This window comes from Equus przewalskii, chromosome 4 (assembly GCF_037783145.1).
Source record: "Equus przewalskii isolate Varuska chromosome 4, EquPr2, whole genome shotgun sequence".
NCBI lineage: Eukaryota > Metazoa > Chordata > Mammalia > Perissodactyla > Equidae > Equus > Equus przewalskii.
Window position 1 is genome coordinate 101,637,649 of NC_091834.1, and position 19,385 is coordinate 101,657,033.

Here is a 19,385-nt window from a genome sequence, read left to right on the forward strand (position 1 = left end):
AGGAAACTCAGATTGGGTGGAGCCAGTGAAGGAACTCTCTGCCTTTAAAGAGACAGAAACATTGCCTCATGATTTGGTGGGTGCTTCAGTGTTCGCAAGTTGAAAGCTTTTTCTCCACGTGCCTGCTAGTGCACCAGAATTTCCAAAGCTACATTTGCTGTTTTGGGTTATAGTGGTGGAGCCAAAGGGGCCTTATTAAATGACCCACATCTGGCCCAGGAAGCCAGGCACAACGTCTGCTCATCTCCCCTGGGTGGGGTGAGAGACTGCAGGGTGATTCGGGGAAGAAAGAACTCAGATATGTGGCTTGCTGTTTCCAAGTTTAGAGCCTGGGGATGCTTCCCAGTGACCGTATAATGTGGGTTTTTACTACAGTCTTTCAGGAAGGTCTCATGTTACTCATTCAGAAGTTAACAGCACTCAGAAACTAAGCCAAAGCGTCTAAACCTTTGGGAACCAGAGAAAAAGAAGAAGATGAGGCCTGGAAAACATCTTCCAATGACCACACAGCTTCTCTAGTTTTCTTCCAACATTTCTTGCAAGCTTGGAAATATGTATCACCTGACAAGTAAAGATGCACCTGGAGAGCAGACTCTACTTTCCCTCCCAACCTTCCTACTTTCTCCTACCCAAGGCCCAGGCAGAGAGAGATTTTCCTAGGTTTACCCAGTGGATGGTCCCAACCTGCTCTGAGATTAGAGGCAGGTTGTCAAAGCTCTAATGGTTGACCAGCCCTTCCAGTTGTCTATTGCATCTCCATAAAACTATTATGTTTTTGATTATACATTTTGATTCACCACATTGAGAAATTGGATTAGGCAATGTACAAGCTGGAGAGTAGGTACTAAGAGGACCAGAGGTGGCAGAAAGTAGCTCACTAGAGGGTAGCCGCCCAGGGAGGGAAGCGGCTAGATTTGGAAATTATGCTGCTAATGACCATACTGTTGGTCGATATCATTGGGTCAATTATTGATGTTAATGCCTTGGGTCACCTGGAAGAGCCACAGGTAACACTTTTCTGACTTGCAATAAAGACACAGATCAGGACCAGCTATGTAATTCACAAGGTCTGGTGCAAAATGAAAATGCCAGGCCCTTTGTTCAAAAATCATTAAGAATTTTAAGATGACATCCAGAGAACATGAAACCAAGTGAGGGGCCCTTCTAAGCACGGGACCCTGTGCAACTGTTCAGGTCACATTCCCAAGGAGCTAACCTTGATGAAGCTGCGTATGTGTGAGTCTAGAGGAGAGCCAGACACACATCTCCTGCTTGCCTCCCTCTTCTCAAGGCCTGGGTGATTACATCTAGGGCCCACTCAGACAATCCAGGATAATGTCTCCACGTCAAAATCATGAACTCCATCACATCTGCACAGACCCTTTGCAATAAGGTAACTGACATGCACAGGTTCTGGGGATTAGGACATGGCTGTCTTTGGGGGCCAGTATTCAGCTGACCACAATCGGGTAGGTTAACCTCTCTGCAATTCACTTTCCTAATCTTTACAATGGAGTGCCTCCCTCATGGGGTGGTTGTGAAATTAAATAAAGTAGTATATATGAAGTGGTCAGAATGGTAGTCAGATTATAGTAAGTGATCAATAAGTGTTAGCTAGTAGTAGTAAGAGAACTCTTGATACTAGTCTCAGGTCATAGATTACCCTCCCTAAGCTCACCTACTGTGGGATTTCACGTCATAGTTGCCTGTCTTAGTCAGCTCAGATGGCCACAAGAAAATATCATAGACTGGGTGGCTTCAACAACAAGAATTTATTTTGCACAATTCTGGAGGCTGGGAATTCCAAGATCAAGGTGCAGGCCAATTCACTTCCCTGGTGAGGACTCAATTCCTGCCTTGCAGACGGCTGCCTTCTCACTTGTCCACACAGGGTGGAAAGAGAAAGCAAGCTCTCTTGTGTCTCTTCTTGTAAGAGCACTGATCCCATCCTGAGGGCCCCACACCCATGGCCTCATCTAAACTTGCTTGCCTCCACAACACCCCATCTCCAAATACCATCACATTGGAGGTTAGGCTTTCACATATGAATGTGGAGGATGGGGGACGGGGACACAACTCAGTCTACAGCAGTCCCCAAATACGTAAATAGAACTGAAGGCCCTACAGGGAGAGGTGGAAAGCTTGGAAACCTTTACTTTACGTTTTCTATCCACTGCAGAGGGTCGTCCTCCAAGGCCGAGAAGGACCGTACCTAATTAGCAGATATGAGAGTTCTAGGAGTCTGTTGATTTCTGGCTCAGTTTCTCATCCTTCGCCTCTGCATCTGAAAACACTTCCCTCTTAAGTCCTTAAAAGAAGAAAAATCACAAACTTCTGCCAGGAAACAGCCCTTCCTTCAGCCAGGGACCAATGCAGGGACGGACACTGGGCCTGACCCAGTTTGTCGTTCAGCAGGAGGGTCAATAGATCATGGGTGACGAAACCAGCAGCCCTCCACCTTGCCACCAAAAAAAATTTTCTTAGTAACTTCCACTTTTTAATGGTCTCCTTCAAGTTAACTCCTGGCTTTGGATGTTGCTCAGGCTTCCCGGGTTTTCTCCACTCGCTCATCCCCGACGTGGTACCCGCATGAAAAGGAAGTTCAGCGCTTTCACACACTGTCTACCAGGGCAGGATCCGGATTATTTATACCCCTGCGCTCAGAAGTCTTGGTTTAAATGGTCTCCTGGCTCCCCAGATGCACAAGAAGAACTGCCTCTTGCAGGCGCAGGGCGGCCTCGGAACAAAAGCGACACAGGTGTTGGGCGTAAAGTGTCCTTGGAGGTGGATCCCTCCAGGGAAACATGGATCTTTCATGGACATATGACAAAAGCTTCATATAAACTTATAGATATGAATATAATTTTCTGTCTGGTCGAATGTATAACCCAAAAGTTACATTTTATGACTGTCTTGGACGCTAACTCTAGATTCTCAAATGCTCTTTGAATCAATGATAATGTCTTACAGGTTCCCTTTAGTCAATGAGTTGAGCAAAATCTTTGATGTGTTTATTTTATATTTGCACAAGAGTCATGAAATTGTTTGTTTGAAAATTTCACTCTCACAGGAAAGAGAGGGAGAAATAGCATGAGCAAAGCCTTGGAGGTGGAGATATGCTGGACACGGGCAGAGATCAGCAAACACTCTGGAGAGAGGGGTCACTACCAGCATTTTAAGGGCCTACTGTGTTCCAGGCACTGGGCTTGATATCATTCTCTCCTTCATTCCTTACAACAGTGTAAAACAGATATTAACAGGAACCAGGACTGGAAATTTAGGTAAGCAGAGCTCCACTGAAACACTGTATTAGGTCCTTCTGAAGGGGAGGAGTGGAGGAAGATTGCCCTTGAAAGAAAAGTTGAGACAGAATGTAAAGACTGTCGAATACCAGGCCAAGGAACGGGGACTCAAAGCCCTGGGCAGTAGAAGTCGGCCAAGCACCAGTGACGAGAGAAAACTATTTACACGGGTTTCACCTACTAACTACAACTAGGCCTGGGAAGACAGAGATCGGGGCATTTCACCCTCCAACTGCATACACTGCTCCTTGACCACCTGTTAGAGGTTGCATTGTGTCCTCCAAAGATGGGGTCAAGTTCTAACCCCTGGTACCTGAGACTGTGACCTAATAGGGTCTTTGCAAGTAATCCATTTAAGATGAGGTCACTAAGGGGGGCCCCAATCCAATGACTGTATCAATATGAAAGGAGGGAAATTTGGACACAGACGCACAGAGGGGAACAACAGGTGACCACAGAGGCAGAGATTGGAGTGACACATCTACAGGCCAAAGAAGGCCCAGGATGGCCAGCAGCCTCCAGAAGCTTGGAGGAGGCAAAGGAGAATCCTCCCAGAGGTGTCAGAGACAGCGCGGCCCCGACAGCAGCTTGGTGTTGGAGTTCTACCTTCCGACTGTGAGACGACCGATCTCTGCTGATGTAAGCCACCCAGTTCGTGCCCATTTGTGACAACAGCCCATGGAAACTATCTTAGGTTTTGGTACAGGAACTGGGGTACTGCTGTAAAAAATACCTAAAATGTGGAAGTGGTTTTGAATTTGGGTAATGGACAGAAACTGGAAGAATTTTGAGGCGCAGGATAGAAAAGTCCTAGATTGCCTTGAAGAAACTATTGGTGGACAAGTGAACATTAAAGGTACTTCTGGTCAGATCTCAGATCCAAGAGGAACACGTTATCAGACACTGGAGGAAAGGTGATACTTGCTATAAAGTGGCCGAGAAGTTGGTTGAATTATGCTCTACCACTGGGTGGAAAGCCTAACCCATAGGCAGGAAACTTTAATATTTAGCTGAGGAGGTGTCCGAGCAAAGTGTGGATGGTGCAGCCTGGGTTCTCTTGGCAGCTAACGGGAAAATGCATGAGGACAGAGAGTGGAGTGACGCACGCACCGACAAGCCGAGGAATGCGAAGAATTGCCAGGAACCACCAGAAGCTGTGAAGATGCAAGGAAGGGTCCTCCCCTGGAGCCTTCAGAGAGAGCAAGGCTCTGTGACACTCTGATTTGGGACTCCCGGAACTAACAGACAACACCTTTCTGCTGTGTTAAGCCACACGGTGTGCAGGGATCTGTCACAGCAGCCCTGAGAATCTAATGCACCACCTTATTCTTCCCACACCTCGTCTCCTGCCTGCGGTTCGTTCCATCCTCTTAACGACTCAAAGATTTCCCCTTCTGCATTGCACGGTCTGAGCGGTGCAACCTTACGAGCACATCTTCTCCCTCAGTCCCACCCACACGGCAGGCCCAGATGACCATGGAATCTCAGGGAGGAGAGACGCTGGCTTCCTCAGAGAATTTAGCTTTAAAATTCTCAGGGGAGTTTAGTTTTTGTCAACAATTTATTCAACACCAAAACCAAAACAAAAAAACGTTTCTTTTAAAGAGGGACAGAGGGACTCAAGTCCTGAGAGTGCAGTTGAGGCCTCCTGACTCATGAGGGGCACAGGCAGACTCCCGGATGGGCTGCGCTGAGGGGTTATCAGACCACGTCCGCCTCCCAGCACGGCCCAGTCCCACCAGCAAGAGCCAAGCTCACGCTCTTCCAGGATACCAAACTCACACAAAAGAACAGTTTTATCTAAAAGAAAAGGGGGAGGGGAGCATTGTCCCCTCACAATAAGACACAACAAGCTGTGATGCATCTAAATATCCAGGAGCCTTCTTCCTAGGCTACCCTGGCTGCAAAGGATTACTACCCTGTCTGAGTAGTTCAACCTCATTTGGGGTCCCTCTGTTCCCCCAATGGTGCCTGTTTTGTTCCATGAGCTTCAGTACTGGAGTTGCATATCAGGCCAGCAGCAGCACTGGGCGTCTCCCTCTAATATAGGCTGTGCGCTCAGGGAGAAAGTGTGTGGATCTGATTCTGCCACTAGCAAGACCTACGGCTTTCAGTGAAAAAAGCCATGAGCCCTCTGAGGCGCAGCATCTCTACAGATGCGAAGACGGGGCAGTGTTGGATTGTCTCAGACTGATGCCTGCTGTGGAACTGTGTCAGACAATAACATTCGGGCTTTATCCAATGAGAACAAGTTCCCAGACTCTCCCAGTGGCACGATCACGAGCCCAGCTCTGCTCACTCACGCTACATCTGAGACGTTGGGTGGATATAGCTACAAACCTCCAGCAGTGGCATAGAAAGCAGTTGTCCTCAAAGGGAGACCACAAGGGCTGGGGCTCTTGGCTTAAGAGGTCTGGTGAGAGGGAGCAATATGAGCACAGGCCCTTCTCCCAGGGCGTTTGAGTCCCTAGGGTCATCAGGGAAACGTATAGTTACAGACAGTGACAGAGTCAACGGCATTTACCCTTTGGCACCAACAGCCAAGAAAGCAAGAAGCAAAGAATCAGGCATTTTCCCCACAGCTTCCTGCTGCTCTCAACACACCCACGGCTCCCTTCCTCTCTCGGCTACCAGGCGTTTTAGTCCCATCCCTCCAAAGCCCACAAGGTTTGCCTGCATATGCCTGAACTCTTAGCCATTCCAGGAACCTAGTGGAAGAAGAAGAGGCTGCCTAGGAGGACAGGAATCGGGGAAAGGATTCAGAGGCCGCCATGACCACCCAACAGCGCTCAGTAACTTCCCTCCTTTCTGGGATTTGCAATTTAGTCTGCACAATTTCCGCTATGATCTTCATTTTTTCCTTTTGGTTTCAATCTGACATCTTTTGTTGCTTCACTCCAATCCTTGCATTAAGAGAGTGTTCTTAAGTGCTTTAGTGCTCGTGATAAATTCTATAAATAAAATTTAACAAGGAGTAAAGAGAACAATTGTAATGCATATCTCAGCATATCACAACACATTGTTTTTCTCATAATCCCCTATATTTTCAAGAAATGAGCAACCCGATGATGTTTTGTAAATTCACTTGTGCACAGAAAAACAGGCATCCTGCCTCAGCCACAGCCACTTCCTGCCTCTCCTCCTCCTGACTCTGTCTTATTCTGCACAGAGAGTTGTGGTCAAAGCACAGGCTGGAAAGGCTGGGTCGCAGGGCCATGTCCCCTTGTTTGTACCTGCTGCAGCGTTCAGAAGGAATGAGGGTAGAAAGACTGGGCCAAGGAGAAATCACAACGTGGAGGTCACTCTGAACTGTGCTCAGGCTCCTTTTTGGACCCTCCTCAGGCTGCTGCTGCCTGGGGATGAAGTGGCAGAGTTTTCCTGTGAGCCTCCAAACCCACCCAGGGCCTCGTTCAGAGCAGGCACAACAGCAGGCACTTTGACTCTGACATGAGCTCAGCAAGAGAAGCTCTGCTCTAAACTGGAATAGGTGCATATGCAGGTTGTCATGTTCCAAAATTCTAACAATGAAGATCTCAAAGCCTCAAGAGCCAACTAGCAGCTGAGCAGCCTCATTCCTTTTGACTATTGTTTATCATGAAGAAGCATAACTTGAAAATTGTACTTAAATGACTCATCTCTAAGCTGTGAAAGACAATTAATGATTATTTAGAAACATAAGGAGGCACCAACATTTCTCGTATCCTCTGCATGTATAACACATTTGCATTTAGTGTAAAACCAAGGACTCCAGATAAAGATAGCAATCTGGAAGAGAACGGCAGCTGCCTCCTAGGTTCCCATTTTGCAGTATTTCATTCAGTTGCAATAAAGAACCACAAGAAGGGAAAACTAAACTATAGAAAATCCACGTACTCAGCAGGAAGAAAGCAGAGAGGAGCTAGCAATGTGGCCAAAGTTTAATCTACAACTACTGACATGGTTTCCACTTTCAGAAAGGACCATGAAGAATCCTGCAGACATTGCTAGTGGAATAACCAGAACAAGTGAAAATTATTCTTCTAAAATTTAAACTCTCTAAAAGTTGCCTGAAGGCCATAGAGCAAATGAAGAAATACTTATTTTTTTAAAACCTGATAAATCTTAGTAAGAACAGTGACACTCTGTGTGGTACTTGAGCCATGACCTAATTCCTCCTTCCCCAACCCATCCTCAGCTCAGCCTGAAGGAAACTCCACTCTGGGCAGGTGTGGGCAAGAAGATGGGGCTCCCTCTCCCTTTAGCTGCTCATCAAGAGCATCCTACAGATAGGGGCAGACTGGAAGCAGTGACCATCCCCTCTAGCTATGAATTGCAGAGAGGGGACTCCTGGGAAGTGCCGCCAACAGCACCCTACTGCTCCTCTGTTCACAGGGCAGGGGCTCTGTCCCAGGCACAACAGGCTAAAAATACTGGGACCCCAACTGCCCACACTGCAGCTCCCTCACATGATGGAGGTTCCATGCAGGGAGAGGCAAGTTGAGAAGACCAGAGACTACTGTCTTCTGCTCTGGGCCCAGAGCTCTGGCTCAGAGATTCTGTTTAGAATGAAAAGAAGTCCATAACAACAGAGAACTTCTCAGCTCTCCCCAAAGGAAATAACTTTATTTTAAACAGAGTGTGGGAAGTTCAAGTCAAGGGTACTCTTGAAAACAATGAAGATTTTCATGGTAAGCAATTTAGAGGAGTCTGAGAGCCACAGGAGAAACCACAGGGCAGCAAGTTTGCCAGAGAGAACCAGGAAGACAGACAGGTAAGAACAGTCCCTCCAGGGTCAGAGAAAACCTGAAAGACTGATCACAAAAACTACCCCTGCAGAGGAAGCAAAATTTAATCAGATCAGATGGGGGAGCAATTTATGCCCAAGGTCATTGTCAAAAACAAGAGAGCAATCAGGGGGTAATTAGCAAGCCTAACAGCCAGGTGTAAAACCAACAGAGACACACAGGTTAACAGAGAGAGCAGGAAGGAGACAGTCAGAGAGAGCACTGCTTAAACTGCTCTCACTCCAGGTGACTGTGTGCAGGCTCCAGGCTGCACCCTCTGAGGACGAACACCAGAGGCTTCACGCCGCAGGGGAAACAGACCTCACTGGAAGAGTCCAGCCCAGTCACCAGGCAAATACGCCAACAGCAGCAAATCGAGCCCTAGAAAAGCAGAAGGTGAATCAGTACCCAGAATTGCTACACTGTATTCCTTAAAATGCCCAGCTTTTAATGAAAACTATAAGAGACAGAAACAGGAAAGTGTAATCTATCACCAGAAAAAACACAAGCAACAGAAGCTGCCTGTGAGATGGCCCAGATATTGGATTTAAAGATGGGGCTTCAAAGCAGCAATTATACACATTTAAAGAACTGAAGGAAAGTGCACTTAAATAAAAGAAGTTACAATGACACTATCTCATCAAATAGAGAATATCAAGAAAGACATAGAGGGTCAGCCCTGGTGGCCTAGTGATTAAGTTCGGTGCTCTCCGCTTCGGCAGCCCGGGTTCGGTTCCCGGGCACAGACCTGCACCACTCGTCTGTCAGCCAGGCTGTGACAGCAGCTCACGTACAAAACAGAGGAAGACTGGCAACAGATGTTAGCTCAGGGTGAACCTTCCTCAGCAAAAAGAGGAAAATTGGCAACAGATGTTCAGCTCAGCCAAAAAAAAAGAAAAAGAAAGAGATACAAATCTTTTTTTAAATGAACAAAATAGAAATGATGGAGGTGAAAAGTATAATTGAAAATGAAAAATTTACTAGAGGGGCTCTAATGGCAGATTTGAACCAGCAGAAGAAAGAATCAATGAATCTGAAGATATAACAATTATAAACATATATGAACTTAACAACTGAGCCCTGAAACACATGAAGCAAAAAATAACAGAAGGGAAATAGACAATTCAACAATAATAGCTGTAGACTTCAATACCCCACTTTGAATAAAGCGTAGAGCAACTAATCAGAAGGTCAACAAAGATGTAGAAGATGTGACCACAACACTATAAATCCACTAGGTCTAACACCAGAACGCTCCACCCAACAACGGCACAATATACATTCTTTTCAAGTGCACAAGGAACATTTTCCTAAAGAGACTGTTTGTGAGGCCATGAAATAAGCCTCAATAAATTTAAGAGGCTTGAAACCATACACAGTATGCTCACCAGCCGAAAGGGAGTGCAATTAGAAATCAACAATAGAAAACAAATTGGGAAATTCAGTAACATGTGGATATTAAACAACACAATCCTAAATAACCAGTGAGTCAAAGAAGAAATCAAAAGGGGGAACTATAAATACCTTGAGATGAATGTAAATTAAGAAACAACATAGCAAAACTTAAGTGGTGTAGCTAAAGCAATGCTTAGAGGAAAGTTTACAGCTGGAAATATCTATACAAACAAAATCAGGTAACTTAGATGAAATGGACAAATTCATAAACTACCAAAACTGACTCAAGAAGGAATATAAAATCTGAATAGACCTGTAACACATAAACAGATTCAATTACGAACAAAAAAAATTACCTACAAAGAAAAACCCAGACCCAGATGGCTTCACTGGTGAATTCTATTGAACATTTAAGAAGAATTAACATCAATCCTTCACAAACTCTTCCAAAAAATACAAGAGGAAGAATACTTCCCAACTCATTCTATGATGCCAGTATTATCCTGATACCAAACCAGAAAAAGACAGCACAATAAAAGAAAACTACAGATCAGTATCTCTTATGAACATAGATGCAAAAATCCTCAACAAAATACTAGCAAAGAGAATCTAGCAATATAAAAAGGAATATACACCATAAGCAACAGAAGTTTATCCCAGGAATGCAATATTGGCTTAATGTCCAAAAATCAATTAATGTAATAAACCATATGGATAAAATAAATGAGAAAAAAATGATCATCTCAATAGACCCAGAAAAAACATTTGACAAAATTGAATAGCGTTTCATAATAAAAACACTCAACAAACTAGGAAGAGAAAGAAACTTCTAAAACCTGGTACAAGGCATCTTTGAAAATCCCACGACTAGTACTACACTTAATGATGAAAGACTGAAAGCTTTCCTGCTAAATCAAGAATAAGACAAGGATATCTGATCCTGTCACTTAATTTCATCTTTGTACAGGAGGTTCTAACTAGGGCAATTAGACAAGAAAAGACACTGTTCAAACACAAGATGGAGAGGGATGCAAGGATGGTTCAACATCCACAAACCAATCAATGTGATACACCACATTAACAAAATGGAGGATAAAAATCATCTGATCATCTCAACAGACACAGAAAAAGCATCTGACAAAATTCAACATCCTTTCACAATAAAAACTCTCAACAAACTGAGTAAAAAGGGAACACACCTGAACATAATAAAGGTCCTATATGACAAGCCCATAGCTAACATCATTCTCAACAGTGAAAAGCTGAAAGTTTTTCCTCTAAGATCAAGAAAAATACAAGGATGCCCACTCTTTCCACTTTTATTCAACATAGTACTAGAAGTCCCAGCCAGAGTAATTAGGCAAGAAAAAGAAATAAAAGGCATCCAAATCAGAAAGGAAGAAGTAAAATTGTCTCTATTTGCAGATGACATGATTTTACATATAGAAAATGCTAAAGACTCCACCAAAAAGCTGTGAGAACTAATAAGCAAATTCAGCAAAGCTGCAGGATACAGAATCAATATACAAAAACCAGTTGTGTCTCTATACACTAGTAATGACTTATCAGGAAGAGAAATTAAGAAAACAATCCCATTACAAAAGCATCGCAAAGGATAAAATACCTAGGAATAAATTTAACCAAGGAGGTAAAAGAGCTGTGCATTGAAAACTATAAGACATTGATGAAAGAAACTGAAGGCAACACAAAGAAATGGAAAGATATTCTGTACTCACAGATTGGAAGAATTAATATCGTGAAAATGTCCATACTACACAAAGTGATCTACAGATTCAATGCAATCCCTATCAAAATTCCAATGGCATTTTTCACAAAAATAGAAAAAACAACCCCCAAATTTGTATGAAAACACAAAAGGTCCGGAATAGCCAAAACAGTCTTAAAAAAAAGAAAAAAGCTGGAGGCATCACACTTCCTAATTTCAAACTATATTACAAAACTATACTAATCAAAATAGCATGGTATTCCCATAAAAAAAGACAAACAGATCAACAGAACAGAACAGAGACCTCAGAAATAAACCCATGTATATATGGGCAATAAATTTATTGACAAATGAGCCAAGTATAAACACAATGGGAAATGGATAGCCTCTTCAATAAATGATGTTGGGAAAACTGGATAGCCATGTGCAAAAGAACGAAATTGGACTCCTGTCTTACACCATACACAAGAATCAACTCAATATGAATTAAGACCTGAACATACGACCAGAAACCGTAAAATTCCTATAAGAAAACATAGGTGGTAAGTTCCTTGACGTTGGTCTTGACAATAAGTTTTTTGATGTGACACCAAAAGCAAAGGCGAAAAAAGCCAAAATAAACAAGTGGGACTACATCAAATTAAAAAGCTTCACACAGCAAAGGAAACCATCAACAAAATGAAAAGGTAACCTATGGAATGGGAGAAACTATTTACAAATCATATGTCTGATAAGGGGTTAACATCCAAAATATACAGGGAACTCACACAACTCAATAGTAAAAAGCAAGCAATCCAATTAAAAAATGGGCAAGGGAACTGAATGAACATTTCCCAAAGATAAACAAATGGCCAAGAGATACACAAAAAGGTGCTCAACATCACCAATCATTAGAGAAATGCAAACCAAAACCACAAGGAGATATCACCTCATACCTGTTAGAGTGGGACGGATGAATGGATCAAGACGACGTGGTGTACATATACTTAATAGAACATTACTCAGCCATGCAAAAGAAGGACGTCTTGTGGTTTGCAACAACATGGATGGACCCAAAGGGCATTTGCTAAGTGAAGTAAGTCAGACAGACAATGACAAATACTGTATGATACCATGCTTTCTTATGTGGAATTTTAAAAAGCTGAACTCATAGAAATGGAGGGTAAAATGGTAGTTACCACAGGCTGGGGGATGGAGGGAAATGGGGAGATATTGGTCAAAGAGTACAAACTTCCAGTTATAAGATGACTAAGTTCTGGAGATCTAATGGACAGCACAGTGATTACAGCTAATAATACTAGATTATATCCTTGAAAGTTGCTAAGAAAGCATAAATGTCTTCACCACCAGAAAGAAATGGTAATTACGTGACATGGTGCAGGTGCTAGCTAATGCTATGGTGGTGATCATTTCTGCAATATGTACGTCTATCAAACCAACACACTGTACACTTTAAACTTACACAATATTGTATGTCAATTCTATCTCAATAAAGCTGGGGGAATACAAACAAGTGGAGTTCAGTGAGAGCTGGGTAATTCACTGCAGATAATGAGCTGGCAAGAATGGGTGAAAATCAGACCCCGCCAATCAGATTCAGGTTAAGTTAATGTCCTCACTACATACAGGAGAGTCCATTCCAGAGAGTTCAAGTGAGTTATGCACAATCACATGGCCTGTTAACGACCTAACCAGCTCCAGGACCCATTTCACCATGATCCTGTTGTGGCCTTCCCTCCACACATTTTACTCACCTTTCTCAAGACCCTCTTGAGAGGAGAGACAGTAACTTGGGTTGGAGATGCCAACAGAGATGGACAGACTAAGCCTTGTATGAAAAATTTCCATCCTCTACCTGCTGTGCTATTTTTAACAGCTGGAAAACAGCTCTTTTTCTTTGAGAATGATGAGAGTTGCATGTGATGTTCCTGGCGGATAGGTCCACACTGGTAGCACTGTCCACACTCATGTCAAGGATTCCTGTCCTGGGGAAGGAGACCCTCAAGAGGCCATTTTACAGGAAAATAAATAAAAAGCAAAAGGGTATAAGATTATCGGTCAAAGGCCAGAAGTGAAAACAGGCCTCAGAAACCTAAAACGCTCTTCCCTACTAGGAGACAAGATGTTGGTGTCACAGGACTTTCTGAAAACGTCACCATAGTCCACAGTGAGGGGGGTGGTTTCCCAGTGGAAACATCAGATACCCACCAGGGCACTGGCAAATGCTTCTGTCTCTTTAAGTCGTCACCTCGGGACCCTCCCGCCCCGAGCTTCCTGAGCTCTGAGGGCTGAGAGGCAGATTTCCTCCTGTGCTGGGAGGAAACAGCCTGCTGGCCTCACAACCAAGGGAAAGCAGTAGGTCAGAGGCTCCCGGGAGCCAGCGTCAGAGCCCTTCACCAACTCTGCAGGAAAGGTGAGCCCAAGGGCAAGGGAGCCAGCCGGGGAGGAGGACCTGTGCGGAATGCGGTGTCTGTATGTCACCCGATGAGTGAGCTACGAGGTTGAGGGGTGGCGGGGAGCAGAGCCTAGAAAGAATCACTTCACACCTCCAGGTTTTTAAGGATGTGCTGAGATTCAAATTGAGTAAGTTCCCAAGAAGTGGGACGCAGCTTCTCCAGCTCTGGAGGGCACACAGTCTTATCAAATCCTCTCTCCTTCCCTCCTCCCCTAATAAATAAGGAAGGTGTTTGCTAGAACCACTACAGGGAACACAGCACACTCTAGAAGGCAGAAACACTCCCCACATGCATGTTCAGCAAGGCAAAAAATATTTTTGAGGACATACATACAAATCTAAACTCGAGCAAGTTACAAAGTGAAAATTCGGTATAAACCTGAACTGAATCCTCCTGAAACGCTCCACTTTCCTCAGCTCTGTCCACAACTGGGTCTTGCAGGAGACATCTAAGGTTACGAGCGTGGTCTTCAGTCCCTCGCCCTACGTGTGCCCTTCAACACCTGCCCCCAATCTCAGCTGCCCAGGGCTCTGCAGGCTGCTGCGCCGTCTTGACGTCCTCGCCTCCTCTCACCCGTGTAATGAAGGAGGCGATGGGATAACTCATCAGAAACTCAGACCGTGGACCGAACGCTTTAGAGTCACAGGAGGGGGAACTTATTTCTCAAAAGTACAGATATGGGAATCAAAATCTCTAAGAAATCCTCATTTTAAAGAATCCCCTAGACAATTCCAAAGACAGCAGGTTCAAGAAGCACTGGACTAGGTAAACAGACTCCGACCCTCGGAGCTTTCAGATGACAGGATTCTACACGGCTGACGTTCCTCAGCAACAATACGTCTTGTGCACCCCAGGTTTCAGCTCTTAGGAACTTTGGGAGAACTGTTCAAATCCCACTCCAAACTCCGCGGGAGGTTCCAAACGCCTCCCAAGGGCTCAGTGAATTCCCTGCAGCACACTTTCTCATTTCCATCTTTGACAAGGACTGCTTACTTTGGCTAAATTCTTGATCTTTGTTCTAATCTTGTGGCTGTTTCCTCATTTCTGCTCTGCTGTCAATTACGGCAGCTTGTTGATTTCTACACACAAACTAATCAATCACAGGAGGCCCGTGGGCTGAACTTAAGGCTTGGGGAGGTGGCAGGGCACTTACTGCAGGAACATGAGCACTTTGGACTGAGGACCAGGCAAACCTGTCCTCTTGGTCCTTTGGCCAGAGACAAGGTATTCAGCAAACCTCTGCTTTGCTTTCCCTTGTGTGGTGCCAGTGGGAGAGAACACGGTCACCTGCAGTAACCAGGTGGACAACAGGGACAGGGAGAATTAGAAACGGACGTGAGCTCAGGCAGGACTCAGACAGAACGTGGGAGAGGATGAATGGTCACAGGAGGGAAAGCACAAGGTGGGCTGGAAAGGCCCTGAAGTCTGCTCCTGGTGGAGCGGCTGATCGAGTCGGGGAGTGGCTGGAGATGAGGCTGGAGACGCAGACGGAGGAGAGACTGTGCACTTGCGTCCGGGTACCTGTGGGATCCGGCAAATGTGCTCCCTGAACGTTTATTGTATTAAATGATGGTTGAACTGGGCATCATCAGTTTACTTCGAGAAGCCTCAGATTTGGGGCAGAACATCAGGAGACGGAGGGGAGCGCCCCAGTCTCTCCAGCACACAGATCAGAGTTAGACACATTGCGAGCCAAATAATCCAGCTTGCTGAGAGCAGAGTCAGAGGCTGTCCAGAGCAGCTTGCGAGGTATGTCTGTTTTCCAATTTCCACAAACAAAACTGCAATTTTCTTCTTGTTTGTTTCCCAGGCCAACCACCCTAGGGTGTTCCCTAAGTCACTGGGCAAATTTTGGGGTTCTCAGGGTTTTCCAAAGTCTCCTCTGGCTGCTGAACCTCCTGGGAAAATTTAATATGTAAGGCTCATGTACTGATACAGAATTACCTAGGAAATTAACATCCACAGCCACCTCACTGACGCAGAGTGTCACGCTCTGCGCTCTGCTGCTGCACTTGGAGTCCCTGAAATGACAAAGCCAAGTTCTCAGCCTCACTCCAACCTCAGCCCAGGCTCTTCCCAGGTTCCTCCCTAAACTCAGATGTTCAGGGGCAGGAGGGAACCATGGCCTTCCTCACTGTGGGGTCACCAGCTCTTTCCACTTTGCCTGACACATTGTGGGGAGTTATACCTATCTGATGAATAAATGAATGAGAAACGAAAGATCAAACTGTGTTTGGGACTCTTGCAGGTAGCATGGGAGGACGGAGGATGGTAAGAGACGAAGAAAATGCCTATGGTAAGAACACATCTCGCAAGGCGTTCCTGCCCCCAGGGGTGAGCTCTGGGTGATGAGGGGCGAGCCAACTCCAGACTGACCAGAGACAAGCCCCACCTGCACGTTAGCTGGACCTCTGCCCCTGCCCTGCTGGGAGACATTAAGTTCTGTGACTAGCCTGCGCCTCCAATCCCAAAGTGGGAAATGAGGACCATGGATCTACTCGGATCTCCGCAGAGGAGGATGGAGAAGGGATCCAATCATGGACTAGAGGGAACACGATTTGCCAGGCAGAAGGTGTTAGAGAACAGGATGGAAGGTTAAACCGCTGTCTTCTTAGGCAGCAGGTTTAAGAGAGAGGAAAGGGAGGAGGGAAGGAGGAGGGAGGGAAGAAGAGAGCTTGTCTCAGCTCACCCCCCACATCCCTGTGAGAAACAATCTATTTCCATTTTTGCAGAAGACGTTTAACTCTTACAGTAAGCACCTTCCCAGGTGACACAGCTGGCTGATGGCGGGGCTGTAGCTCAAACCCAGGTGTCTAGGGCTCTGGGCAGCCCTTCCACACGAGGCCTGCTGCCTTTCCTCCTGGGATGGCACCTGGGAGAGTATCGCAGAGGCCACTGAAGTCGTGAAATAAGCAACAGCTCTGCACGCTGTGGGTGACCAGAGGTCACGTCAGATGCAGCCCATGCGGCCTGGAATTGCAAAGGGGCGTCCTCTAGGGAAAAGCCCACGGGGTCTTGGAGCATCCCCAGGCGCATGTGGTGACGCCAAAGAGGAAAGACATAGACGGGTAAAGATACCCCGGAGTCCAAAAGTCTCTAACCAGATCACCTCAGCGAAGGCTGGCCTTAAAAGCAAAGGCTGAGGCACTATTGCTCCCCTTTGTTCAAAAGGCGTCCAGCAGGTCCAGGTCAGCAGGCTCAGTCGCTTCCAGGCGTGCGGCTCACGAATCATTGTCCGCGCAGGTTCCGAGGACGACCCGCAGGAGCCCAGGCTCAGGCTCATCCTGGCCGGGAGGACGGGGGCCGGCAAGAGCGCCACAGGCAACAGCATCCTGGGCCAGCGGCGCTTCCTCTCGAGGCTCAGCGCCGCGCAGGTGACCACCACCTGCGCCGTGGGCAGCTGCCGCTGGGCCGGCTGGCACCTGGACGTCATCGACACCCCGGACCTGTTCGGCGCCGAAGACCCCAGGACAGAGCCGGGCTGCGGCGAGAGGGGCCGCTGCTACCTGCTCTCGGCGCCCGGGCCGCACGCCCTGCTCCTCGTCAGCCAGCTGGGCCGCTTCACCGCCCAGGACCAGCAGGCCGCGCGCCGGCTCAAGGCCATGTTCGGCGATGACGCTGTGGCGCGCACGGTCCTGCTCTTCACGCACAAGGAGGACCTGGCCGGGACCTCGCTGCAGGACTACGTGCGCTGCACCGACAACCGCGCGCTGCGGGAACTGGTGGCCGAGTGCGGCGGCCGCGTCTGCGCCTTCGACAACCGCGCCAGCGGCGCGGAGCGGGAGGCCCAGGTGGCAGAGCTCATGGCGCTGCTGGAGCGGCTGGTGCGCGCGCACGGGGGCGCGCCCTACACCAACGACGTGTATGGCCTGGCGCGCGCCCTGGGCCGCGCGCGCCCCGAGGAGCGGCTGCGCAGGGTGGCGGAGAGCGTGGCGGCCCGCGTGCAGCGGCGGCGGGGGCGCGGGCTGCTGGCGGCGCTGTGGGGGCGCGGGAGGGCGCCTTGGAGTCGCCCAAGGCTGGTCGTGGCCGCGCTGCTGGGGGCCCTGGGCCTGCTCTACCTGCTGCTCGCCAGGCGCCAGGCGGACGCCGCGACAGATAGCGCAGGTCTTAAAAATGCCTTCCCCTGGCGGGAGAGGAGCTGAATGCTTGGAGCTGAAGGGGGGACTTAAAACCTCCTTCCAAAGGAATCCTGCAGTTTCAGACAGAGTGTTAATGTCGCGGAAATCTGTGAACACTGCATCAATTTTGTAAAAGCTCGAAGTTCACTTGTTAAGTTTTCAAGTTTCAGTTTTGGCTAATGTATATAATTTTAAAATAAATTGGCCTAACTTTAAAATGTCCTTTAAACGTTTTAGTCTTGATGCATCTTTCCTCTCTTGAAAAATAATGAAGTGAGTGATAGTTCGTATTAGAAAATGGATTAGGCAAAAGGAAAGCAAAGATTTTTATTTTGAGCGTTTTAAAAAGTTTAGACACGGTCTTAGTCCGTTAGGGCTGCTAGTTTTAAAAAAAATAATGCTGCAGACTGGGTGGCTTATAAACAACAAACTTTTTTCCCCACAGTTCCGGATTTGGAAGTCCCAGATCAAGATGGCAGCCTGGTCGGGTTCTGGTGAGACCCCTCTTTGGCGTTCCGGATGCTGGCTGGCTGTGTCCTCACATGGTGAATGGATGAGCCAGCTCTTGGGGCCTGTGGTATATGAGCACAATTCTCAATCATAAGGGATCTGCCCTCATGGCCTAATCACCTCCCAGGGGACACAAACCTTCAGACCATAACAGACATTCGAAAAGTATGGAAAACCATACTTTTCTTTTCTTTTTTGGTAAGGAAGATTGGCCCTGAGCTGACATCTGTTGCCAATCTTCTTCTTTTTTTTCCTTCCCCAAAGCCCCAGTACATAGTTGTATATCCTAGTTGTAGGTCATTCTGGTTCTTCTACGCAGGCCTCCACCACAGCATGGCTTGATGACTGCTGTGTGGGTCTGCGCCTGGGATCCAAACTGGTGAACTCTGGGCCTCCCAAGTGGAGCACAGGAACTTAACCACTCAGCCCCAGGGTCGCCTCGCTTAACAGTTTTCTAGTTCTCAACATGGTAGATTCATCCCTTTGTGATCCTCATGGGCTTTTAGGATCATCAATGAAGCGATATCAGGGGCATACATGTTAACGTTTACATCTGACACATCAGTTTACCTACTTGTACAATGATTTACTACCCACAAGAAAAACGTAATTATACTGAAAATAACAGTTTCCTTTTTTTTTTTTTTTTTTTGCACTTTTCATGGTTCTAGTCTTTCCAAAGTGAAGCAGGATTTTGAGTAATGTCTTCAGTGTGGTTATCTACCTGGATTTTTATGCAAAAGAAAAAAAATCGAACTTCTCTGTGATAGTGGAGAAGAGAAGGAGAGGCAGGTGCCTGGGCAGAAAGTCGCAGAACACCCGAGGTTAGACTGGTGTGGCTGTATGGTTGGGTGTTACAGAGGATGGGCCAGCCCACGAAAGTGCTGGAATGCCGCATCGTTAGAAAACCAGAGCCATCCTTAAGTTGTGTAATCAAAGGATAGGATTTCCTTATTTCTGTTTCCGAATGTGACAGACGCTTCTCTTCTCTAGTCGGGAGGTGTGGATGCGCCAGGAGGCATCTGTGGGGAAGGTAGGCAGTTGTGCGCAGGCGCCCTGGACCATGCTGGCTCCACGTGAACTAGGGGCCTACGCAAAAGCGCTCTGGGGCCACG

At 46.7% G+C, this 19,385-nt stretch overlaps 1 protein-coding gene and 1 long non-coding RNA gene across 3 annotated transcripts; one reads left to right on the plus strand and one right to left on the minus strand.

Moving 5' to 3' along the window:
• Window positions 1–4,844: 4,844 nt before the first annotated feature.
• Window positions 4,845–15,663, minus strand: LOC139082945 (uncharacterized). Its single transcript, XR_011539323.1, has 3 exons — window positions 14,021–15,663; window positions 12,941–13,186; window positions 4,845–6,253 (listed from the first exon to the last, which is right to left on the minus strand). It is a non-coding gene; the product is annotated as an uncharacterized lncRNA (long non-coding RNA).
• Window positions 13,461–17,989, plus strand: LOC139082944 (GTPase IMAP family member 1-like). Of its 2 annotated transcripts, none has more exons than XM_070616760.1 (3): window positions 13,461–13,599; window positions 15,891–15,938; window positions 16,886–17,989. In XM_070616760.1, exons 2-3 carry the CDS (start codon window positions 15,896–15,898, stop codon window positions 17,782–17,784), a joined length of 942 nt encoding a protein of 313 aa, XP_070472861.1. In that variant the 5' UTR covers window positions 13,461–13,599; window positions 15,891–15,895; the 3' UTR covers window positions 17,785–17,989. The 2 variants fall into 2 exon arrangements, with proteins under 2 accessions (XP_070472861.1, XP_070472862.1); XM_070616761.1 differs by lacking the exon at window positions 13,461–13,599 and adding an exon at window positions 14,084–15,391.
• Window positions 17,990–19,385: the final 1,396 nt, after the last annotated feature.